This window comes from Thunnus albacares, chromosome 9, assembly GCF_914725855.1.
Source record: "Thunnus albacares chromosome 9, fThuAlb1.1, whole genome shotgun sequence".
Taxonomy (NCBI): domain Eukaryota; kingdom Metazoa; phylum Chordata; class Actinopteri; order Scombriformes; family Scombridae; genus Thunnus; species Thunnus albacares.
In genome coordinates, this window is record NC_058114.1 from 17,825,128 (window position 1) to 17,850,394 (window position 25,267).

The 25,267-nt window shown below is 39.5% G+C and overlaps 2 protein-coding genes and 1 long non-coding RNA gene across 4 annotated transcripts; 2 read left to right on the forward strand and 1 right to left on the reverse strand.

Moving 5' to 3' along the window:
* The first annotated feature begins 1,468 nt into the window (after window positions 1-1,468).
* LOC122988834 (vitellogenin-2-like) lies at window positions 1,469-9,995 on the forward strand. Its single transcript, XM_044361462.1, has 32 exons — window positions 1,469-1,612; window positions 1,760-2,011; window positions 2,101-2,262; window positions 2,357-2,505; window positions 2,603-2,753; window positions 2,848-3,005; window positions 3,091-3,256; window positions 3,346-3,471; window positions 3,558-3,776; window positions 3,876-4,093; window positions 4,195-4,292; window positions 4,376-4,500; window positions 4,594-4,695; window positions 4,818-4,937; window positions 5,037-5,223; window positions 5,311-5,404; window positions 5,536-5,721; window positions 5,810-5,960; window positions 6,048-6,264; window positions 6,358-6,875; window positions 6,963-7,007; window positions 7,096-7,164; window positions 7,258-7,464; window positions 7,553-7,695; window positions 7,958-8,096; window positions 8,204-8,333; window positions 8,424-8,607; window positions 8,741-8,835; window positions 8,933-9,027; window positions 9,152-9,317; window positions 9,525-9,686; window positions 9,785-9,995. The coding sequence occupies exons 1-32, from the start codon at window positions 1,514-1,516 to the stop codon at window positions 9,895-9,897; spliced, it is 5,046 nt and encodes a 1,681-aa protein (XP_044217397.1). The 5' UTR covers window positions 1,469-1,513; the 3' UTR covers window positions 9,898-9,995.
* Window positions 2,294-8,487, reverse strand: LOC122988836. Of its 2 annotated transcripts, none has more exons than XR_006404898.1 (4): window positions 8,399-8,487; window positions 4,565-4,657; window positions 2,609-2,726; window positions 2,294-2,501 (listed from the first exon to the last, which is right to left on the reverse strand). It is a non-coding gene; the product is annotated as an uncharacterized LOC122988836 (long non-coding RNA). The 2 variants fall into 2 exon arrangements; XR_006404897.1 differs by having other exon boundaries at window positions 2,591-2,726.
* Window positions 9,996-15,603: 5,608 nt separating the features above from the next.
* On the forward strand, window positions 15,604-25,245 carry LOC122988835 (vitellogenin-1-like). The gene is given in 31 exon segments (XM_044361463.1): window positions 15,604-16,224; window positions 16,315-16,566; window positions 16,651-16,812; window positions 16,902-17,050; window positions 17,139-17,543; window positions 17,627-17,800; window positions 17,802-17,991; window positions 18,087-18,305; window positions 18,393-18,610; window positions 18,702-18,799; window positions 18,888-19,012; window positions 19,099-19,200; window positions 19,311-19,430; window positions 19,536-19,722; window positions 20,110-20,203; window positions 20,291-20,476; window positions 20,588-20,729; window positions 20,812-21,028; window positions 21,116-21,615; window positions 21,732-21,776; window positions 21,887-21,967; window positions 22,075-22,281; window positions 22,378-22,520; window positions 22,611-22,746; window positions 22,836-22,959; window positions 23,058-23,238; window positions 23,321-23,415; window positions 23,643-23,737; window positions 23,944-24,109; window positions 24,243-24,404; window positions 24,492-25,245. Coding segments are annotated over 31 exon segments (5,280 nt in total). The 5' UTR covers window positions 15,604-16,032; the 3' UTR covers window positions 24,605-25,245.
* Window positions 25,246-25,267: the final 22 nt, after the last annotated feature.

Genomic DNA, 25,267 nt, shown 5'->3' on the forward strand with positions numbered 1-25,267 from the left:
CAAAAGGACACAGAATAAAAACGATAAACAAACAAGCAAATAATTTTGATCAAAAACTCATCATAACATGAATTTCGATTTAATTGACTTGATTTAGATACAGTTTGATTTTTGAGGTGATGATTCTGAAACATTTCGACAAAGTGAAGTTAACTCATGTTGGATTATTGCATTTGGGCAGTCAACAGATGCTGGAACAAAGTGACAGGACTGTGAAAAAATTGCAGGTCAGGACATGATGACATTGGAACCTGTTTTGCACAAGTTTGTGCAATCCACATAAAGTATTCTATAATAGCATTTGCATAATAATATTTGTCTTCACAATAATGTTTTTCTATTGTAATTGTTTTCTTGTTTAAATCATTGGCAGCGTCAGAACCAAAGGTGATGAATGGTAGGACAATAATAAAATTGTAGATATTGCTTTGTAGTGAAATGTATGAGAGCTACAATATTTTTTAGGAGAATGTAATATTTTAATGTACAACACTGTTAAATGTTGAATTATTTTTTAAATACAAGTAGCATTGCAGTTCATCTTGTGTGAAATGTGTAATGTCACAAGAGAAAAAACTTTTTTGGGACATCGGGCTGTTTGTGCCACTGAAGTCAGGAGTCAGGTTAAGATAACTTGTTACATCTGTGACATTTTTTATTACTCTGTTTGTCTAATCTTCGTGGTCAGGGCAAGGTAACATCAATGACAATGAAAGGCTGATGCTTGGTTAATGATCCATTTTGATGGGCACGCAGTCAGCAAAAACTGGCTTTAAATAGGAGACATCTGGTACAAGTCGATCACATTCAGCAGCCATGAGGGTGCTTGTACTCGCTCTCACTGTGGCCCTTGCAGGTGAGTCTTTAAACTGCTTTTATCACTTTGGATGCAATTTAAATTAATTATCTGAAAACTTTGCTTAGTTTAGTATCACTATTATGAAGCATATAGGGTAACACTTCTCAACAGTTTTACTATGACAAAAATATTCAAAGAAAATTATGATAAAAGACAGAAAAATCATGATGCAAAAGAACTGCTATTGCATTTTCTGGCAGTGTAAAGTCACTGCTTATATCAAACTTAGCATAGAAAATAGACAGTTCTTTAGTTTCTCTTGCCAATAATATGCAGCAGTTTTTAAAATGATGAGAAGATGGGATACATTTCAATTTTTCAAATTTATAGTTTTACTTCTTTTTCATGTATTTTATTTCTCTCTCATGAACACCAAAATAACATTTTATTCCTTTTTTTTAGCTGGCTACCAGGTCAGCTTTGGTAAGTTTTTTATTTTGTTACATACTGTAAAAAATGTGCATTGACTTAACAGTTAAACACTTTAAAAAACTTGTAGTGCATATATGGAAAGTTGTTTTCACACCATACTTTCCTGTCTTAGTTTAGTTTTTTTTATTGAGGTTTTTATTAAAGATTATTTTCTTGTTTATTATTGCAGCCCCAGAATTTGCTACTGGAAAGACTTACGTGTACAAATATGAAGCATTGCTGATGGGCGGCCTGCCTGAGGAGGGTCTGGCACGGGCCGGAGTGAAAGTGACAAGCAAAGTCCTGATCAGTGCAGCGGCTGCCGACACCTTCATGCTGAAGGTAAAGACTATTCATGAGTATTAGTACAATTTTCTACTGATCAACAACTTGTGTGACCCAGACTACTATTTTCCATGTGGCTAAAAATGATAATATAAGACAGTTTTTGTGGTCACACTTCATTCAACCTGTCACTTTTCCTTGTAGCTTGTAGACCCTCAAATCTTTGAGTACAGTGGCATCTGGCCCAAAGATGCTTTCATCCCAGCCACCAAGCTCACCTCAGCCCTGGCTGCTCAGCTCCTGACACCCATCAAGTTTGAGTATGCCAATGGTGTCGTCGGCAAAGTATTCGCACCCGCTAGCGTCACTGCAACTGTGCTGAATGTCTACAGGGGAATCCTCAACATCTTCCAGATGAACATCAAGAAGACACAGAGCGTCTATGACCTCCAGGAGGTACATATAACTGATTTTTCTTATAGCTCCAAATACAAAACACCACTATACTTAAGCTAACAAGCTGTATTTTGATCTGTTTTAACTAGCCTGGAGCTCAGGGTGTGTGCAAGACCCACTACGCCATCAGTGAGGACGCAAAGGCTGACCGCATCACTGTGACCAAGACCAAGGACCTGAACCACTGCCAGGAGAGAATCATTAAGGACATCGGCTTGGCTTACACAGAGAGATGTGTTGAGTGTGAGGCTGTAAGTGCAATTTTACTGGCATTACCTACCTTCTAAATGTGCTGTATACTTCCAGAAACTGCTGGTGTAATAATACTATCTCTTGTTTATATAGAGCGGAAATACCCTGAAGGGAACTGTAGCCTTTGACTACATCATGAAGCCTTTGGCCACAGGTTCTCTGATCTTGGAGGCAACTGCTAGAGAGGTCATCCAGTTCTCACCTTTCAACATCTTGAACGGCGCCGCCCAGATGGAGGCTAAGTACGTGGTTAAAATGAAAAATAAGTGGTGTATGATTGCTATTAGCAACACAAAATGCTGCAATGAAGATTGATTCAATGCTCACATATATTCACAGGCAAACCTTGACCTTCCTGGACATCGAGAGGGTCCCTGTGGAGCCCATCAGAGCTGACTATCTTCACCATGGATCCCTGCAGTATGAGTTTGGCAGTGAGCTTCTCCAGACACCCATCCAGCTTCTGAAGATTAGCAATGTTGAGGCTCAGGTACTTCAGATAACATTCCTTCTTCATTCGATTTTTGTTGAATTCATCCTGTAGCAAAACACTTTAACATGGGAAGAATTTTGTTTTCTGACAGATTATTGAGATTCTGAACCACCTGGTGGCCTTCAATGTAGCCAAGGTCCATGAAGATGCACCTCTGAAGTTTATTGAGCTTGTCCAGTTAATGCGTGAGGCCAGATTTGAAATTATTGAGGCCCTCTGGAGTCAGTACAAAGTTAGATCTGATTACAGGTAAATGTAAACAGCATTTAAAAAAGAGCAGTGTACAGAAACATAATGCTGATTATCACTTAATAATAATACTTTTCTTTCTCAGGCACTGGATCCTGAATGCCATCCCTGCCATTGGTTCTCATGTTGCTCTGAGGTTCGTCAAGGAGAAGTTCCTTGCTGGTGAGCTGACTATTGCTGAAGCTGCTCAAGCTCTGCTGGCATCTGTGCACATGGTGACAGCTGACCGGGAAGCCATCAAGCTTGTTGAGGTGAGTCAACATTAAAAGCAGTCTTCTGTCATTGCCCCAATATGAGAACTGGGACACATAACCAGGTTTTCATTTTCACCAATCCTAAGGGCCTGACTATGAACCACAAGATTCAAGAAAACCCAGTCCTGCGTGAGATTGTCATGCTGGGCTACGGCACCATGGTTGCTAAATACTGCGCAGAGAACCCAACTTGCCCAGCTGATTTTGTGAGGGTATGTATTGTTTGTGCATTTGATTTCTAAAACTAAACTTCAGTTATAAAATCAGTGACATGAATGTTGTTCTGTACCTCCCACAGCCCATCCATGAACTCCTTGTCCAGGCTGTTGCCAGTGGTGATATTAAGGAACTCACTGTTGTTCTCAAAGTTCTGGGTAACGCTGGACATCCTGCCAGCCTCAAGCCAATCACAAAGCTCCTGCCTGGCTTTGGCAGTGCTGCTGCTAATCTGCCACATAGAGTTCACATTGATGCTATTCTGGCCCTGAGGAACATTGCAAAGAAGGAGTCCAAGAAGGTGAGATAACATTTTCTGATTCCTTCCATTCATAATATATGTTTAAAACCTATTTTGTTATGTGCCGCTGTATTTATAACATTCATCTTTGTGAATTAGATCCAGGAAATCGCTCTTCAGCTGTTCATGGATAAGGCTGTCCACCCAGAAGAACATATGGTTGCTGCTATCGTGTTGTTTGAGACCAAACCGCCCATGGGTCTGGTGACTACCCTTGCCGACAAACTCTTGAAAGAAACAAACCTGCAGGTCGCTAGCTTTGTCTACTCTTACATGAAGGCCATGACGAAGAACACTGCCCCTGACTTTTCTTCTGTGTAAGAACCTCAATAATATTCACATTTTTGTTTTTTTTAATTTATTTAAACATGTTACTGCTTAGAATCTCACTCTGTATATTTTAATGTTCTATGTTCAGTGCTGCCGCCTGTAATGTTGCTATGAAGATCCTCAGCCCCAAATTCGACAGACTGAGCTACCGCTTCAGCAGAGCTCTCTATTCTGATGCCTACTACAGTAAGAGGATAACAGAATAATAATAATACTATGTCATCAGCTTAAAACATGTGGTTTAATGGCTCTTATGTTTTGCCGTGCAGGCTCCTGGATGATGGGTGCTGCTGCCAGTGCCTTCTATGTCAATGATGCTGCGACTATTTTGCCAAGAGCCATTGTGGCCAAAGCTCGCACCTACCTGGCAGGAGCTTATGCTGATGTCCTTGAGGTAAGAGAATGGCTAAATAGATCTTACACATAGCATTTTTTGTAATAATTTTGAAGATACTTACCCATCAAATGGCCTTTTTTCTTTTTTCAGCTTGGAGTGAGAACTGAGGGAATCCAGGAGGCCGCTCTGAAAATCCCCAAGGCTCCTGAGAATGCTGAAAGGATCACCAAGATGAAACAAGTTATGAAGGCTGTAAGTTCAAGGGATCATTCTAATGTTAATATTATTTCTATTTTAAAAGTACTGTGTAATCAAAGCACATTTCCTTCATAGAAACTAAGGTGTGTATTTTTTTTATTTTCTTGCTCACACAGCTCTCTGAGTGGAAGGCTAATCCTTTAAGCCAGCCCCTGGCCTCTGTGTACGTGAAATTCTTTGGACAGGAAATTGCATTTGCCAACATTGACAAAGCCATTGTTGACCAGATTATTGAGGTACTGTATCTCCTACTGTTACATATTGTATGATTGCTACTTAATAATCACATTACAAACTGAACATCTGATGTCTTGTACGTAATTTTGTGTTGACAGCTTGCCTCCGGATCTGAAATTCACAATTATGGAAAGAAGGTTATGGATGCTCTGCTGTCTGGTGTGGCAGCTCATTATGTTAAGCCAATACTGGTTGCTGAGGTTCGTCGCATCCTACCCACTGCTGTTGGTCTGCCAATGGAGCTCAGTTTCTATACTGCTGCTGTGGCTGCTGCATCTGTTGAATGTAAGTTTGACTGGTGAAGCTTAAGTGTTGCTGATTTGAATAATGTATTCACACTGATTCACAAAAAAACTGTGTTGGTTTTCATAGTCAAAGCCTCTGTGACACCACCTCTTCCTGCGAACTTCCACGCTTCTCAGCTTCTTAAGTCTGATATCAGCCTGAGTGCTGCAATTTCTCCAAGGTAAACTGATTGTAATTAACTTGAACAAGCTTCTTCCTATTCATTAACCTGAATCTTTACTGTTGTCAAATGCGAAAACAAATGTATCATTAAGAAAAACCCTGTGTGTTTATGTTTTCTGTGTCTTGCAGTGTTTCCATGCACACCTATGCAGTTATGGGTGTGAATACTGCTTTGATCCAGGCTTCCCTGCTGTCAAGAGCCAGAGTTCACACAATTGTTCCTGCACAAATGGAAGCAAGAATTGATATGATTAAGGGCAACTTCAAGCTCCAGTTCCTGCCTGTTCAGGGCGTCGATAAGATTGCATCTGCACTGTATGTTTCTTTTATGTGTGTTAACTTATATCACACAGTTTTAAAATTTCTTTGGATTTCTTGACATTATTTTTTCTTTCTTCCACAGTGTTGAGACTTTTGCTGTCGCAAGAAATGTGGAAGACCTCGCAGCTGCCAAGATAACACCAATGATTCCAGCTGAAGCTGTGGCTCAGCTGTCAAGGGAGACCTTCTCTTCAAGGATTTCTAGGATGGCATCCACTGTGATCGGTAGCATGGTGAGTCTGGTTTCCTGACCACCTTTTCCATCACGAAATTATACCATCCTCCAAACTAATGTGGTGGCCTTTGTTGTGGTTTTACAGTCAGCATCATCTGAAATCCTTCCTGTTGAGGTGCCAAGCAAATTTGCCAACAAGGTGAAACTCCCCAGGGCCTTTGAGAAGAAAATGTGTGCTGCATTTGAAACCTTTGGAATCAAGGCATGCACTGAGATTGAATCTCGCAACGCTGCTTTCATCAAAGACTGTCCACTCTATGCCATAATTGGAAAACATGCTATCCTGGTTGAGGTTGTTCCAGGCAAGTACAATGGATGACATCAAGTTACTGACCTCAGTTGTTTTGTAAGCAGTTGCTGAAAAATAATGTGTCTGTTTATTTCTTTGGTTGTAGTTGCTGGACCCGTCATTGAGAAGATTGAAATTGAGATTCAGGTTGGCGATAAAGCAGCAGAAAAGATCATCAAAGTGATTAACGTGAGCGAGGAAGAGGAAATTCTCGAGGACAAGAACGTCCTGATGAAACTCAAGAAAATCCTGGTTCCTGGTCTAAAGAACAGAACTTCCTCCAGCTCCAGCAGTTCTCGTTCTCTCAGCTCCCGCTCCAGCAGCTCCCGTTCCAGCAGCTCCCGCTCCAGCCGCTCCAGCTCTGTCAGTTCAAGTGCCTCTTCCTCTGTATCATCCAAGTCTTCCTCCAGCTCCTCCTCTCGCCGCAAGAGCAAGATGGTCGATGTTGCTGCCCTGGGAAGCAAGGCATCAAAGAAACTGAGCAGGCATTCCAGCAGTGCCTCCAGCAGCCAATCAAGCTCCTCCAGCGCCCGCTCCAATAGCGCTTCAAGCAGCCGCTCATCTGTCCTGTCCAGCAGCCACTCTTCCAGCTCTAGCTCCTCCAGGTCCAGCTCCATGTCAAAGGTGAGGCACAAATTTACCATTGAAAATGTGAAACGGTAGAATTATAAAGTATGTGCAGGAATTCATGTGCTAATTTTTCTATTGCAGCAAGAGCTGTATGACATGACGTTCACCAAGAACCACATCCACCAGGTATTTGACCAAACTGATGTGTAAAAAGCATTAGACAGTCAAATCATGTACTCTGTTTGAGCAAGCTAAATATTTTCTTTGTTTGCAGCATGCTATCTCCACAGCCCGTGACACCAGTGGGAGCAGCGCCTACAGCTTCGAAGCCATCTACAATAAAGTGAGTAATCATACCCAGCCATTTATAGTTTCATGTATTTAATGGGCAAAATCAAAACTTCTATTAATGTCATTCACTGGTTTGCACTCTCAGGCCAAGTACCTCGCCAGTACTGTCACTCCTGCTGTGGTCATTCTCATCCGCGCTGTTAGAGCCGACCACAAGGTTCAGGGATACCAGATCGCAGCTTACTTTGACAAATCAACCACCAGACTGCAGGTCATTTTCGCCAACCTGGCAGAGAGTGACCACTGGAGAATCTGTGCTGATGGTGTGATGCTGAGCAACCACAAGCTGATGGTACAGTAAAACCTTTGATGTGGTCTGACATGAATTAAGCCGGCAGTAACAGTTGAGATTTTAACTCCAGCTGGAATGTATTTTTTAGGCCCGTATTGGCTGGGGAATGGAATGCAATGAATACAAGACTGAGATCACAGCTGAAACTGGTCTTGTGGCTCAAGCACCTGCATTCCGCCTGAAGCTGACCTGGGACCGTCTTCCAAAATCCATGAGGCGCTATGCAAAGAGGTAACGTCACAATCTAATTTCAAACATTTTCTTCTATTTCCTAAAACCTTACAAAAGAAAGTAATTACTTCCTATGTACTCTTGGCACTGACTTAATTGAAAATGCAATGTTTCAGTCATAAACCTTAGTCAGACATCCTGGATGTGGAAGTGTGTGGGAATTCATTACTTTCTTTTGCATGGTTTCATTTTGCTAAACACCTGTCTACCAGGTGTTTGTTAGACAACAGTTGATTTAACATTTACTTTTATGTCTCTCTAGGCTGTCTGAGTACATTTCAGATATTGCTCCAGCAACTGGATTAACTCTGGCAAAGGTCAAGAATGTCCGTCATCAGATCAAACTGACTGTGGCTGCTGCTTCTGAGAAAAGCCTGAATGTTGTGCTGAAGACACCAAAGGTGCAGTGTTATTCCCCATTTCTATGTGCACACAGGAAATGTCTCCATCACACCATGTCACTCAGAGTATATATCTCCTCTCTGACTGTTTTAATTTCATAATATAGAGGACCATCTACAAACGTGACCTGGGTCTCCCTGTTTATCTGCCATTTGGAGACACTGCTGCAGAGCTGGAAGCATACCAGGACAACATGCTTGACAAGATCTCCTACATGTTCACCAAGGCCCATGCAGGTGAAAACATTTAAAGGAACAGGTTTTACTGAATAGTCATGCTGATTAGTAAATAGCTAACTTACTGGTTAATCTTTCTTTCTGCTCCAGCTAAGTGTGCCATGATCAAAGACACACTGATAACCTTCAACAACAGGAAATACAAGAACGAAATGCCCCACTCTTGCTACCAGGTTTTGGCTCAGGATTGCACCCCAGAACTCAAATTCATGGTTCTGCTGAAGAGAGACCAAACACAGGAACAGAACCAAATCAATGTGAAGATTGCAGACATGTAAGAACAATTAGTATTTATATCTAAATTGTCAGAAAATAAAAAAAATCTCAACCTGGAAATCCAGAAAACTATATATAACATTAACATTATATAACACTATGATTCATATATTTCACTTCTTTTTCAACAGTGACATAGACATGTATCCGAGGAATAGTGTTGTCATGGTGACGGTCAATGGAATAGAAATCCCCATCAGCAACCTGCCATACCAGCATCCAACAGGTTGTTTATTTTATCACTTTAGTTTGAACTTTAATGTTACAACTAACTGCTGAAAAAGTAAAAAATAATACATATTTTGTATTTTCATTCATTTTAGGCAAAATTCAGATCAGACAGAAAGGTGAGGGCATTGCTCTCCATGCTCCTAGCCATGGTCTTCAGGAGGTCTACTTTGGACTGAACGCATTGAAGGTAATGAAAGAAATCTGATTATGTTGTGCAATTTTTCTACGTTTAAATGTTTAATAATCTATATTATGGTAACGGCACAATGAAAACATAGTTCTAAAAACATTGTTGTTTTGCTTTTCTTCAGGTTAAAGTTGTGGACTGGATGAGGGGACAGACCTGTGGACTCTGTGGAAAGGCTGATGGGGAAGTCAGAGAGGAGTACCGCACACCCAACGAACGCCTGACCAAGAATGCAGTCAGCTACGCTCACTCCTGGGTTATGCCTGGAAAGAGCTGCCGCGACTCCTCTGGTAAAACTGGCTTTACCTTGTTCTTTAAGAATATCATTTACACTCATTATGGCAAAATGTAGCATATAAAGAAATTCAAACGATGATAACAAACCCACACCAAACCATTATTGTATAAGATTATAGAAAAATCTAGAATCAATGAATATTTGTTTTCAGCTAAGGGCTGCTGTAGTGCTTACCTTTCTTTTTTTCAACCTTTTCTAGAGTGCTTAATGAAGCTTGAATCTGTGAAGCTGGAAAAGCAAATGGTCCTCCACGGCGAGGAGTCCAAATGCTACTCTGTTGAGCCTGTGCTGCGCTGCTTGCCCGGCTGCATGCCAGTGAGAACCACCACCGTCACTGTCGGCTTCCACTGCCTGCCTGCTGGTGAGTCTGCAAGACAATTACAGATGAATCGCCAAACTGACACACTTTACATCTATGTTCTACAGTGCTTAATCACTTTGGTCTCTGTACTGTTGCAGATTCCTACATGAATCGCTCTGAGGGTCTGAGCAACATCTACCAGAAGAGCGAGGATGTAACAGAAACAGCCGAAGCCCACCTGGCCTGTCGCTGCCATGCTCAGTGCGCTTAATCTCACGGCCTTCAATCACATTGTTTTATTTTCTTTTTTGTTCTTTCATTGTTAATCACTCTGAACTGTAAACTTAAATAAACTAAAGAAGCATATGAGGCATGTGTTGTGTGTTGTGTGCATATACAGCTGTATTTAAACTAAACAAACATCATTCATCTACACTGAGGTCATTAATCCCAATACACTGATATTACCACACATGTTGGAATGAAACATAGCTAATATAAATTAAAAAAGGAATATTCTTTAACCAACAGACAAGACTTCGACCCAAAAATAGGGGGAAAAAAGCTCTTTAAAGCCATTTCTAAATGTTCAACTTCTTCAATATCTAAAATGACAATCCCATTGATTGACAGATAGATACCTTTATTTATTCAGGGGGAAACCAATTGAGAGCAACACTCTTATTTACAACGGTGCCCTGCAAATATACAACCAAACAAGTCATATAACAAAAAGTGTAAAACCAACACTCTTATACCAAACATAAATACAATACAAACACAAGACAAATTACTTAAAAAAAAACCATACAACATACAAAAGAACAAAAACAACAGTAACATAAGTACATTACACAGGAATAAAACAGACACATTAAGAAAAACATAGAATGCGTACTTCAGTGGTGGTAATTTGAGACTTAATAAGCAAAAACTCAGAAAGTACACAATCTGTAAATCGGCGCCTAGGTCTCTGAAGCTATAAGTAAACACAGCCTCCCTTTTCCCAACGGACACAGACTCACCACCAGTCTTGATCAACCGAAATAAGCCTCTTTCAGCTTCCCACAGGTTTAACCTCACTGTGGGTCTTATCTGTGTTGGGCTCAACCCAAAGCTGCCCCGGAAAGAAACCACCCTTAGTGGTACAGTGGGAGTTGAAAACACTACACCACAGCCTTTTCTCAAACCTACCAACAACTATCCTCAGCACCCATGTAACATAAGATCGAAAATGAAACCCACTTGATAATAAGAAAATATCTTGATTTTTTTTTGTTTTGTTTTGTTTTTACAATCTCTAGTGGCTAAATCACAAACTCTAAACTATGAAGGTATGAAGCCACAACATGAATGTGCTCCATTTATAGTGGAAATGTTCTGTGCAGACACTGTATGTTGGTGCATTTTCTTAATTTCACTGCTATGTAATATGACAACTTCATCACCAACAACTGCTCCTTTCATTTTACAGCCTGTAGTCTTCATTCTCTGGAGTCTCCTCTCAGATCAGTGTTGTTCATGTTGCATTAGATTGGTATTGTCTAAAATATCAAAATATCATGTAAGTCCCTGTCTACTCAGAAATGTGTTTTGCTTATTGTTACTTCAGTTGGATGTTTGAGCTTCACTATGCAGAATAATGTAGTTTGTAGTTTGACACTAAAAGGCTGTTTTCATATTCATCTGCTGAGAGGGGAAAGTTTTGTTGTGCTCACCAAAAATCTGTCCAGTACGCAACTTACACAAGTGTGATGGAAAAACGTAAAGCCTTGTGCACATACACTGAGAACAGACTTCACAGTGAAGTAGGAGACATCTTGTGTCAAGCAGTTAAACTTCTGAAATGAGCAATGTTTGCATATTCATTGATTTGATTGATTTCAATGAGGGAGAAAGAGATGTAATTTTATTTTAATGATGTAAATGGACCCTTTATGTGGGAAAACCATATTCGACACATATTATTATTGCAAGCAAGTATTTTTATATATCTCACCATATGTCTGGAGAGAGATAGTTAATGATATGACAAGAAAAAAATATAATTGAGTAAGTGCTATCAAACATTTTATCAGTCTTATTAAATATCTGTCATATATACTAAGAGCAAACATTAAAGAAGTCATGGTTGTGGTTTAAAAGAGGAGAATGACTTAAGTTCCTTTCACACTCATCATCACATTTCAATAAGTGAGACGGTCTGACTGCTGTCTCTCTAATGCAAGACTGAATGTTTCATAGTACATCATCTATAAAGAGCTACACAGCCAGTTCAGAGAGAGAAAGACATTAATTTACTAGTACTTCAACTACTTGGTGTGTTCAGTAGCTGATGTTTATACTGTGAAAACACAAAACTGAATTGAAAAACATTACTAATAGGTAAAAAAAAAAAAAAACAATTGCATTTAGTTTCATAATAATGTCATCTTGATATAACTGCACAAAGTTTGGATTTATTTAGCTGAGAACGTTCAAAATGCATCTGCAGTTAAGGTAGCCTGATATAAACAGAAGCCATACGGCCCTCGTTCATAACCCCATCTCTCTTTGACAGGAGTACAACTGAGAAAAGTGGGCGACTGCTCCAGGTTCACTGTGTGTCATTTGGTTTGATTAATTTAATTAATAGCAAATTTGTTTGTAACATGCACCACTAAATTATTACATCAACTGAAATCTTAAGAGTACTTTTTATCAGAAGTTGAGGCCCTGACTTGTAGAGGGGCCATGTGTCAAAATCTAGTTTTAAGACCTTCCTAAACAACATAACACTTTGAACCTGGAGCCAGATGCTCCAGAGCAAATGTACTGATATTATGGAGCTGCAATGTGTAGGGTGCTGTGTGCGCTGTACATGACTGGTACTTACAGACAACATACAGTACAGTATACAGCGCATAAAGGGAGGAGGAGGAGCAGCAGTAGCAGGTTAATGTGGATAATTTGCTTGAGAATCATCAAGTTGTAAAAAAAGAATCAGACACAACATACTTATCTTTTGTACTGATCTAATGTTATAGTGAATAGTTAAATACTGTCATGCACAAATATACAAATATTATACAAATATGTAAATATTATAAATGTTACAGGAGTTAAGTGGCTTCCCATCATCTCCACACTATTTTGGTTTTATTCTAAGTAGTTGATGTGCTGTTATCTTTTCTAACATACTTTCCCATTTTTGATATCTGATTTTTGTATTTTTGTCAAACACGGTCCATATTTTCATGTGATAATAAACAACAGCATTACAAGATTTGCCTGATTTGCCCGTTTGCCTTGCAGATATGTACATATACTGTAAATATGTAAATATGCTCACAAACTGAGTGATTTGGACAATGATGTGTCATTAAACAACTAATTAATCAATGGACAAATCAAATGATACCTATGTGGAAAAACAGTATCAGTGAATAAATCAATTTAAAAAAAGACATGACTATTTTAGACTATTTTAGACTATTTTAGACTAGACAGACTATTTCATCTAAAATCTAAAGATTAAAAAGAAAATTGCAAAAATACATAATTATTAGAAAAAATAATATACATATGAATTACAATATGAATTCCTAAATATAATAACTGTTGGCCTATAATTATTTTATTATTTGCATGTTTGCATCCATATATCTTTGTAATGATGCAACACTGCAGAGCCACTAAATTAGTGTTTGTATGATTAAAATGTATTTCAGATTTGAAACTAAAACTTTGTAACCAAAATATTAAACAACAACTTATGGACAACTTACTTTATAATGAGAATTTATGTGAATGTTCGTTACAATCACTAAGCATGATTTGGTGAATGAAAGGTAAGACGGCTGCTCTTTTTTGTTATGCAAGCATTGGACAAAAGGCAAAGAAACACCCTGATCACACAACCATGCCCCCGTTGGAATATTATTCTTTATGGTTTTTATTGATGGTTAATTTATATTTAAATATATGATGTATTTACAGCAATAAATATACAGTTTGAAACAAGGCTGTGGATAACAGCTGAAGTTTGATGATTCATTTTAAATTAAAATTTAATTTATCAACCTGATCTATTGTTTGCCTTTTCTGTTTTCTTCTTATGATTTACAAATAACATTATTAATCAAAATTTGGATTACAGGTCGCTATTGTATGATGTACCCAGAATTATTAGGTCCCAGAAGATTAAAAAAATATATATTTTGAACAAAGTAAACATTTTCTGTCAGTACATATTGTGCCGTAACGGTCACTCTTATTTCACAGTTGAAACACTGTCAAGAACAGATGTGCTAAAATGTCGTGTCATCGGAGGTCACCCTGACCACAACAAATAAAGTGAGCAAACAGCCATAGTCATTGTGCCCTCCTGTGTAAACTTTGAAACTGCATTTCAAAAATATGATGGAGAGATGCCACAGACCATCATGGCCAATATAAAATGAATTAATGGCACTGTGATGAATATGGAAAGACAAACATGAACTACCTAGAGTACATTACATATGAATATGAAGAATTACAAAAGTGCAATAACCATACCTTCTGTTCAATAAATGAAGGTCTTGTTATTCATTTTTCCTTTTATCAAAGCTTTTGGGTCTTATAACCCTTGGGTCCTACAAAAAATGTTTTTTTAAGGTTTAAAAAAAAAGATTTTACACAGCTTGACTACTTTTTTTCTGATAAATTGGCAGCTTTTTACTTGTTTTGTATGTCAAATAATAACCAAATATAGCAAATAATAAGAGCACATACAGCAACTGCCACAAATATATATATATATACGTAATATATTTATACAATATATTTTCAACCAACATAATGATTGTGGTGGGAAAACACAATTTTCTTCGAATGTATTGTTGTAAAATTAACTGTGAGACAGAGCAAACATTTTGAAACTGATGCTTAACTTTGACTTGTCATATCTGAGGAAAACAAGGTCAGGTGGCCTTAACTTTCCATCCACTGATACACACCCTCCCCAAACCCAAACCATAAGCAAGCCCAAACATTCCAGGGTTCACACCATACCTTCATGACATCCCTGTTGGACTTTGTCTGCACAAATTTCCATTAAAAAGGCTGCGTGTGACTGCAGTCACTCACAACCCTATCAGCCATGAGAGTGGTTGTGCTTGCCCTGACTCTGGCCCTTGTGGGTGAGTAAGATTTCTACTTCTGTGAGCGTGTTTCACATTTTAAAATTACTGTAGCACTTGTATTTTGATGTCTTCAAATGACGCATTTGAGATTTTTTAATGAAGAAAAAGTTGAATGTTGTTTATCACAGCACAGCAGCAAACACTTGGTATAGTTGGGTTCTAGTTACTTAAACTTGTATATTGTAACTTCATTGGTATTACCTGTCTGTTTTTATTTAAATATTATAATCTGCCTGTAGCATAACTTTATTAACACCAGGATTACCAGTATGTCATTTTATACTGCTAGTAAATGTTTTTTTCAGCACTGAAAGGATATTTTGGGTTAAATCATTTTAAATAGCTTAAACTGTGCAAAGAGAATCACTTCATCTCATTAAACATTATTTAGACCAAAATGGAAATTATTACATTACTTTTTGGCACCTGTAGCAGACAACATACTGTATATCTGTTGTATAGTTGATGCTTTTGAATTTTATATTGTATCCAAACATACACAGACTTAACTGGTTGACCTTTACGGTGCTCCTGTTATTAAGAGCCACATTATGACCTGAGAGTTCGCTGTATTAATTATAAGGTATAATGTAATGTAATGTAATGTAAAGACTTGGGCTGTTGGAAGGGCTTTAAAAATATCATCTGACAAAGACTGAGAAGGCAATCTACACTATGAGGGGGAAAAAAGTCTCATAGATAAACTGCTGCAACAATATCAGGATCAGATTAACAGCTGTATTCTGTACACTGGATATGCTACATTTAGATAAATGCACAGTATTTTGTCAGTAATAGATGTTTAATGGAAATAAGATTATAAGTTCATCTCCAAAAAACAAAAACAAAAAACATTTCACATTTTTGCTTGTATCTATTTATTTCTTTTTAGGGTATTTAAAATGGATTGCATTGCAATTTTCCTAATTTTAATTTAAAAAAATGCTAAAATGCTTGAAACTATATTTAACAGTTTGGCTATTTACTTGCAGGATTATTAATTTCTTTTTTCATTTCATTTTAGCTGGTCATCCACAAAATTTTGGTAAGTATTATAATCTTAAAGGACAGTTTCCATTTTTCTAAACAACAGATGGAAATCCATAAGTAATTGGACACACAATAATGAAACATTTACCACAGCTAAAGTTAAACGAAGGTTAATTGTCCTAGAGAAACACATTTGTTTTCTTAAATTATAGTTCATACTATTCATAAATTACTCAAATAGCTTTTGGGACATGGGTGAATATTTCTCACTGAGTGAAATTGTTCTTACAGCTCCTGATTTTGCTGCTGGTAAGACGTACGTGTACAAGTATGAAGCACTGCTCCTGGGCGGTCTGCCAGAGGAAGGCTTGGCAAGAGCCGGCCTCAAAATCAGCAGCAAAGTCCTCATCAGTAACGCAGCCCAGAACATATTCATGTTGAAGGTAAAGATCAAAATTATGTGCAAGCAACACTGTTTTTACTTTTTAATTGCAAACTGTAATGCAATTAATATTCTTATTATTACACTCTAGCTTGCGGAACCTGAACTCTATGAGTACAGTGGCATTTGGCCAAAGGATCCTGTAATCCCAGCAACCAAGCTGACTGCAGCCCTAGCACCTCAGCTCATGACTCCCATCAAGTTTGAGTATACCAATGGTGTTGTCGGAAAAATGTTTGCCCCTGAGGGAATCCCAGTAATGGTGCTGAACATCTACAGAGGTATCCTGAATGTCCTTCAGCTAAACATCAAGAAAACACAGAATGTCTACGAGTTGCAGGAGGTTAGTTAGAGATCCTACAGATTTGATTATAAATCCAATACAGAAAGTTGAATCTCCTCAATAACAATATGCTTTGCTCATTAGGCTGGAGCTCAGGGTGTGTGCAAGACTCTCTATGCCATCACCGAAGACGACAAGGCTGAACGCATCCTTATGACAAAGACCAGGGATCTGAACCACTGTCAGGAGAAGGTCATGAAGGACATGGGGTTGGCATACACTCAGTCATGTCCAAAATGCCAGCAGGTAAATTCAAATCCATTTTTTGTCATGTACATATCTATTAAAGTGGAAAACGTTGCATGACGAAGCAACTATGTCATTTGTCTTAACAGGATTCAAAGAACCTCAGAGGAGCTACAGGATACAACTACATCTTGAAGCCAGTTGCTAATGGCATCCTGATCTTGGAGGCAGCCGTCAATGAGCTGATTCAGTTCTCACCTTTCACTGAGATGAACGGAGCTGCTCAGATGCAGACCAAGTATGTCAATAGATACTGAGAATGTAAAAATGGCAGTGTTTGGATTTAATGAAGCTGCAGATTAATCATTTTTCCCATGACTTTCAAGGCAATCCTTGGTCTTCCTTGAGGTTCAGAGGGCCCCTATTGTACCCATCCAAGCAGAGTATCTTCACCGTGGATCTCTCAAGTATGAGTTTTCCACCGAACTGCTTCAGACACCCATTCAGCTCATTAAGATCACCAATGCACAGGCCCAGGTATCCTTTCAGACTGGTTTAAGAGATCAGTGAAGTCCCATATAAACATCTGTGAATCTCTACTATATTTTATGATTTCCTGTCATTCCTGTGTAGATTGCGGAGATTCTGAATCATCTAATCACCCACAATGTGGAGAAAGTCCATGAGGATGCCCCTCTGAAGTTTTTGGAGCTTATTCAAATTCTTCGTGCAGCCCGCTTTGAAGACCTGGAGATGCTCTGGAGCCAATACAGGAACAAACCTGCCTACAGGTGACTTTTAGTGTTTGAACATTTGAAAGAAGATGTAAAAATAACATGTATACAGGATCACTTACTCATTTTTTGTTTTTAAGACAGTGGATCTTGGATGCCATTCCTGTCATTGGAACTCCTGCTGCTCTGAGATTCATCAAGGAGAAATTCCTGGCTGAGCAACTGACTGTTGCTGAAACAGCTCAGGCTTTGATTGCATCTATTCACATGGTGACAGCAAACACTGAGACCATCAAGCAGATTGAGGTGAGTAAACCCCAAAGAAGGTTACTTTGACAGTAACAAGAGTGGAAATATGAAACATTTCTGATTTTTCTAGGCCCTGGCAGTCAACAACAAAATAGTGGAGAATCCAGTTCTGCGTGAGATCGTCCTCCTTGGATATGGTACCATGATTTCCAAATACTGTGTTGAGAAGGCTGTCTGCCCTGCTGGACTCATCAAGGTGAAATACTCTTGTTCTTTTCATAGTATTTCAAGTTCTTTTGCACATTTCTAGATGAGAATATGGAGATTATATTGTTTCAATTTCCCCAACAGCCCATCCAGGACCTTCTTGCAGAGGCTGTTGCTAAGGATGACACCCAGGAAATCATCCTGCTTTTGAAGGTTTTGGGTAATGCTGGCCATCCTACTAGCCTTAAGCCAATCACAAAGATCCTGCCCATACATGGCACTGCAGCTGCATCTCTTCCCATGAGAGTTCATGCTGATGCAATCATGGCCTTGAGGAACATCGCAAAGAAAGAGCCCAGAATGGTAAGTTCACATTACTGATGAGTATTTCAGACTATTCTAGTTTTCACAAAGAAATCCATACTGAGTGTGCTTTCCCACCTAAATTAGATCCAGGAATTGGCTCTTCAGCTCTACATGGACAAGGCTCTTCACCCAGAGCTTCGTATGCTTTCATGCATCCTACTGTTTGAGACAAGACCTCCAATGGGTTTGGTGACAACTCTTGCCAACATTGTGAAGACAGAGGAGAATCTGCAGGTTGCAAGCTTCACTTATTCTCACATGAAGTCCCTGACCAGGAGCACTGCCGCTATCCATGCTTCAGTGTAAGAGCCCTGTCTGATCCCCATTCATCATTAAGTCTATCTATACGAACTCATGCCTGTGTACTCAGCTCTTTTATGGTTTTTATTACAGTGCTGCAGCTTGCAACGTCGCCATCAAAATCTTGAGCCCAAGACTGGACAGACTGAGCTTACGTTTCAGCAAAGCCATCCACATGGATATGTATAACAGTAAGGACAATGTCACATCTGGTTTAAGCTGCCTAAAGTTTCATTTTGCCGTAGCATCAACTAACTGCATCTCATCAAACTCTGTCAGGTCCCTTGATGCTTGGTGCTGCTGCCAGCACTTTCTACATCAATGATGCTGCCACCATTTTGCCCAAAGCTATTGTGGCTAAGACCAGTGCCTACCTTGCTGGAGCTGCTGCTGATATTCTGGAGGTAAAGGAATAGAAAACATGGCCTCTAAGATATTCAATTACCAGTTTGGGAAGTTTCAGTTTTAATATTGTTTTTTTTTTTCCTAGGTTGGAATCAGAACTGAGGGACTCCAGGAGGCGCTTCTGAAAAACCCTGCACTTATTGACAATGCTGACAGGATCACCAAGATGAAGCGTGTCATTAAGGCTGTAAGCAATAAACATTACCTAGTCACAATTAATGGATAGAATATCATACAATGGCACCTGACTATACACAGCAGGCTATTGATAAGTTGGATTGTTTTCTCTTTCCACAGCTGTCTGAGTTGAGGTCTCTGCCCAAAAGCACACCTCTGGCCTCCATCTATGTCAAGTTCTTTGGGCAAGAAATTGCCTTTGCCAACATTGACAAAGCCATCATTGACCAGGCCATTGCGGTATGATTCAAAAGACAATATCTCAATCTCAACACGAATATCACAACAAATTGCTTGTCAGGATTTTGCAAGACACAATAGTAAAGATACATTTTTCCCTTACAGCTCGCCACTGGACCATCCGCTCAGGCTTTTGGTAGGAACACTTTCAAGGCTCTGCTGTCTGGTGCTTCCTTCCACATTGCTAAGCCTCTGCTGGCTACTGAAGTGAGGCGCATCCTGCCTACTGCTGCTGGTCTTCCAATGGAGCTCAGTCTTTACACTGCTGCTGTGGCTGCTGCAGCTGTTCAAGGTGAGTAGAAGCTCCAAAGATCCACCTATCCCACTTCTATCTAGTTAACTTTATGCTAATCAAAAAATATGGTGACTCACTCTTAAAAGTACCTGGAAACAGCCACACATAAACACACCACATACAGCCTTGATAAGTCTTGACTGAAAATACTTTAATATTTTAAAGCCTAATATTATCATCTTAACCAAATAAATGCAAACTCATAAAAGCAAGTGTTGATTTTTCACATTGCTTTGCCAAAGAAAAAAAGTGTTGTTTGGCTTTAATAAAAACAGACAGAAGCTTTGGTGGAGCATGGCAAAAAATTTAATCTAACAGTGGTACCCATAGTGTTTAAAGTATCATGATACGAAGTGACACATGGGTATATTTTTGTTTTCTAAGTCAAGGCCACCACGACACCACCTCTGCCAGAAAACTTCCACCTCACTCACCTTCTGAAGACCGACATGCAGCTTGAGACTGAGATCAAACCAAGGTACATACAATGTCTGACACTTAAATTAAGGATCATCATAAAATATATTGTATCATAAAATAAAATGTGCATGTCATCCTCTTCTAGCATTGCTATGAACACATTTGCTGTGATGGGAATAAACACCGCTATCCTCCAGACTGCCCTGCTATCAAGAGCCAAGTTCAACTCCATTGTGCCTGCCAAAATCGCTGCAAGACTTAACATCAATGAGGGTCATTTTAAGATTGAGGCCCTGCCTGTTTCTGTGCCTGAGCACATTGCAGCTGTGCAGTGAGATAACCATTTCAATCTCAAGTTGTACTTCAAAATATCAACTTTCTGTCCAATCAAAGGTGTATCTTATTTAAAGCAAACATGATTCAGTTCTTGATCTTTCAACAGTGTTGAGACTTTTGCTGTGGCGAGAAATATTGAGGATCTTGCTGCTGAAAGAATCACTCCCATTATCCCTGCCAAAGTCTGGGAACCCATCTCAAGGGAGATTCTCACATCTAAGTTTGCTTCCTCTGCTTCTGCTAGCTGGGTGAGCTTTAAATAATGTCTTTTAAGATAGCTGCAGGAGTATCAACAATTACAATATAATTAATCTGTCTTTGTCTTAACAGTCAAAATCCTCAGAGATCCTTCACCAGGATGTGGTAGCTGACAAGCCAATTTTAAAACCCAAAGCAGCTCAGTTTGAGAAGAAGTATTGTGCTAAAACTTATGCCATTGGGCTGAAGAGCTGTTTGAAGATTGCCACTGAAAATGCTGCTTTTATGAGGGACATTGCCCTGTATAAACTGGCTGGAAAGCACACTGTTGCTCTTTCTTTGAAACCAAGTAAGTGTTGAGAACATAAAACTTGCATTTTGTAGAAGCAGTGTGCATAAATCAATTATTAATAGCATTATGTAATGACACTTTCAGTTGAAGGTGAAGTCATTGAGAGACTGGAGATGGAGGTTCAAGTTGGACCAAAGGCTGCAGAGAAGCTCATTAAACAGATTAATCTGAGCGAAGAAGAACTCGTTGCAGGAAGGCCCATCTTGATGAAGCTCAAGAAAATCCTGGCTCCTGGTCTGAGGAACGGCACCTTATCCTCCTCCTCTAGCTCCAGCAGCTCTCGTTCAAAGTCCTCTTCTGCCTTTTCCAGCTCCTCATCTCGAGTCAGTAGCAAGGCCATTGATGCAGTTGCTCAAGCCAGAAGTCTTCGCAGCAGCAGCAGCAGCAGCAGCAGCAGCAGCAGCCATAGCAGCAGCCACAGCAGCAGCCGCAGCAGCAGCAGCAGCAGCAGCAGCAGCAGCCGCAGCAGCAGCCGCTCCTCCAAATCTGTGGGCAGGTCTTCCAGGTCCAGCTCCGCATCTAGCCTTGCATCTCTCTTCAGCTCTAGCTCTAGTTCCTCTCGCTCCAGTGCTCGTATCTCAAAGGTAAATTAATCAAGACTGTTTTGTGACTTTGTGAAGAACACTGAAATGTAATTTCTTTATATCACAGTAAGAGTGGAATCTAATTTTTTTTTTTTTTTTTTAATTTTTCCTAACAGCAAGTGATTTATCGCCACAAGTTCCAGAAGAACCACAAGAGACAGGTAAGTTTAGATGGTGCTCTGAATAATGACAATATATTTTAGTTTGAACATATTAACTTGTGTTTCAGGATTTCATGATAGTTTTTATCTTTCACATATTACTGTTGCAGGCTTTCACCTCTCAACGCACCTCAGCCGCAGTTTCCAAGAGCAGAAGCAGTGCCTCAAGCTTTGAGGCCATCTACAGCAAGGTGAAACTTGGTCATCTTAAATATAAAAACTCCTCCCCTCAAATCTTCTTTTCACTGATGGGTTTGTGGGTGTACTCCTAATTAATTAACCCTTATTGTTCCCACAGAACAAATTCCTAGGCAATGAAGTTGCTCCTAGCTTTGCCATCATCTTCCGGGCTGTCAGAGCTGACCACAAGGTGCATGGTTTCGAACTCTCCGCCTACTTGGACAGGTCTACCGCAAGACTTCAGATTATTCTGGCTGCCTTGGCACCTGATAACAACTGGAAGTTCTGTGCTGACGGAGTTGTGCTTAGCAAGCACAAAGTCACAGTAAGAGAGAGTCTTGCTTATATCATAGATCTTTGTTCATAACCTAAAAAGGCTATCCTTGAAATCAGCTGCATCTCATCTACTGTGTCTTAATAGGCCAAAATTGCCTGGGGAGCAGAATGCAAGCAATACGACACCATGATCACAGCTGAGACGGGTCTTCTTGGTCCAAGCCCTGCAGCTCGCCTCAGAGTGGCCTGGAATGAACTACCTTCTGCATTTAAACGCTATGCAAAGAGGTATGCAAGATTATTCACACTGTCCTAAGTCTGCTCATAAAATGTAGACTATGTAAAATGTTTGATGTTGGTTGGGAAATTCTTTCACAGGGCCTATGACTACATCCCTGCCTCAACGTGGGCTGGCTTGATTAAAGGAAAGGATGAAAACAGCGTGAAGCAGCTGTCACTTACAGTGGTTGCAACATCTGACAAAACCCTTGACCTCATTTGGAAAACACCAACAGTATGAATAATCAACAGTTTTCTAAAAATATGATTTCATATTTGTTTTAAAATAAATTTTCTGATCATTGTGAATTGTTCTGTCTACAGCGTACTGTCTATAAGCTGGCTTTGCATCTTCCCATTGCTCTGCCACTTGAAGAAGTCAAAGGTCTCACCCCCTTTGATGGCCTTGCTGATAAAGCCCACTACTTGTTCGCCAAGGCTAACGCAGGTAGCAACGCATTTCATATTATTATTTCATATGAAATGCACTCGCAGTTATTCTTTAACTGTGAGACAAGGATTAAGTTATTCAATTTTCCTTACCAGCTGAATGTAGCTTCGCCAGAGACACACTGACCACATTCAACAACAGGAGATACAAGAACGAGATGCCCTTGTCTTGCTACCAAGTTCTGGCACAGGATTGCACCGAGGAGCTGAAATTCATTGTCTTGCTGAAGAAGGATCACATTGAACAGAACCATATCAATGTGAAAATTGCTGACATGTGAGTGTTCATTAAAAACAAGAAAGAAACTGTTTTTCATCCACAAGTTGACAAAACTAAATTGTCATTTCTGTACTTTAAGTGATATTGACCTGCACCCGAAAAACACTGATGTGATTGTGAAGATTAATGGAAGAGAAATACCCATCAACAACCTGCCATACCAGCATCCCACCGGTTTCTATACTCATTCATTACACCCTTAAAATCAGCGACAACTACAAATCTCAATACCCCAAAGTTGTTTCTATTTAATTTTAACAGCAACATTTACCTTTATTCTTAATACTTGCTTCAAATAGGCCTGATAAAGTTAGTGTTGAGTAACTTGTGCTGTGTGTATTATATTTAAATTCACTTACAGTAAATCTTGAATTATAATATGAAACTGCTTTTTCTTACAGCTAAAATTCAGATCAGACCAAAGGGTGAGGGCATCTCCATCTTTGCTCCAAGCCATGGACTTCACGAAGTCTACTTTGACAGGAACACATGGAAGGTAAAAACAACATGAATTATGAATAATTTAAAAATAGGAATAAATGAAAATTATGTCACCTCAAAAAGATTTTTAACAGTCATTTCATTCTGAGCAACTCCAGCCTTAAAACTGTGGGAAGTCTAAGTCAAGCTGAGAGTCTAGTCTAATAAGTTTTACGGATATATTCCATATTTTGTAATGTCCTATGTAATCTTGCCATGCAGGTTAAAGTTGTGGACTGGATGAAGGGACAGACCTGTGGTCTCTGTGGAAAGGCTGACGGGGAGGTCAAACAGGAGTACCGCACACCCAACGGACGCCTGACCAAGAATGCAGTCAGCTACGCTCATTCCTGGGTGCTGCCAGCTGAGAGCTGCCGGGACACCACTGGTGAGACATTAAGTTTATCATGAAATTATTTTTACAGCAGCATCACTTTTATCAGACAAATGTCCACCTCTGTCTCCCAGTTTGATGTCACACAGATCTTTTAAACTGACTCATCTACACCTTTCTCTTACAGAGTGCCGGCTGAAGCACGAATCTGTGCAGCTGCAGAAACAGATAAATCTCCACGGCCAGGAGTCCAGCTGCTACTCTGTTGAGCCTGTGCTGCGCTGCCTGCCTGGCTGCTTCCCTGTAAAGACCACATCAGTGACTGTTGGATTCCACTGCATGTCTGCCGGTGAGTCTGCAAGAAATCACAACTGGTGCAAAGGATAAAATTGCTCTAAAATTGTTTCTAATTGCTCTGCTCTCTTTACTTGTGCAGACTCTGCTCTGAATCACCCTGAGAGTCTGAGCAGCATCTATGATAACAGTGTGGACCTGAGGGAAACTGCAGAAGCCCACCTAGCCTGCAGCTGCACTGCTCAGTGTGCTTAATAACACTTCCTCTGTCACTCACTTGTGTCCTGTATGTTTTGAATGTAATTTTAAAAAAACTGCATCTCAATTTTTTTTTTCCTGGAATATCATATCATATCTGATCCAGATGCTTTAATGCATATTGGTGGTGAAGTATTACAGTAATGTTAAGACACTGTATGAACAACAGAAGCTGCTTCCTTTACTCAAGCAGTTTGGGAAAGGTTTCCTTTTATGCAACAAAATGATGTGTGAAAGGGACAAAGCTAGAGGAAAACTAGGAACTATCACTCATGACACCCAAAACATTTAAGAGAATTTACTCCCTGAGTTGAGTATTTTGTAAATTTCAATTGATTTTAATATTTCCAGTCACTTGTAGATTGCTGACAAAATGGAGTAAAAAAGTTTTGTTGACATAAAACATTTTCTGCTAGCATTGTGTTGAGTACTGTCATTTTTCATGATAATGTGCTTTAATGGGTCAAAAAAACAAAATGACTGTTGTACAATATCCATGGCAGAAAGTAATAGAAACATTAATCAATATAAATATTTGCCAATATTGCAAGACAGTTCAGCTCCAAAACACACAGGAGCCCAACTGTCTAGTCACAAAAGCAAATGACAAAGCAATTTATTACAGCACTTACCTCTAAACTTGAAATCCCTGTTGAATTG

Coding starts and splice junctions, on each gene's coding strand:
- LOC122988834 (XM_044361462.1), top strand. CDS start 1,514: ATGGGCGGCCTGCCTGAGGAGGGTCTGGCACGGGCCGGAGTGAAAGTG. Junction 4,293..4,375: donor CTATTCTGATGCCTACTACA/GTAAGAGGATAA, acceptor TTTGCCGTGCAG/GCTCCTGGATGATGGGTGCT. Junction 5,405..5,535: donor AGTGCTGCAATTTCTCCAAG/GTAAACTGATTG, acceptor TGTGTCTTGCAG/TGTTTCCATGCACACCTATG.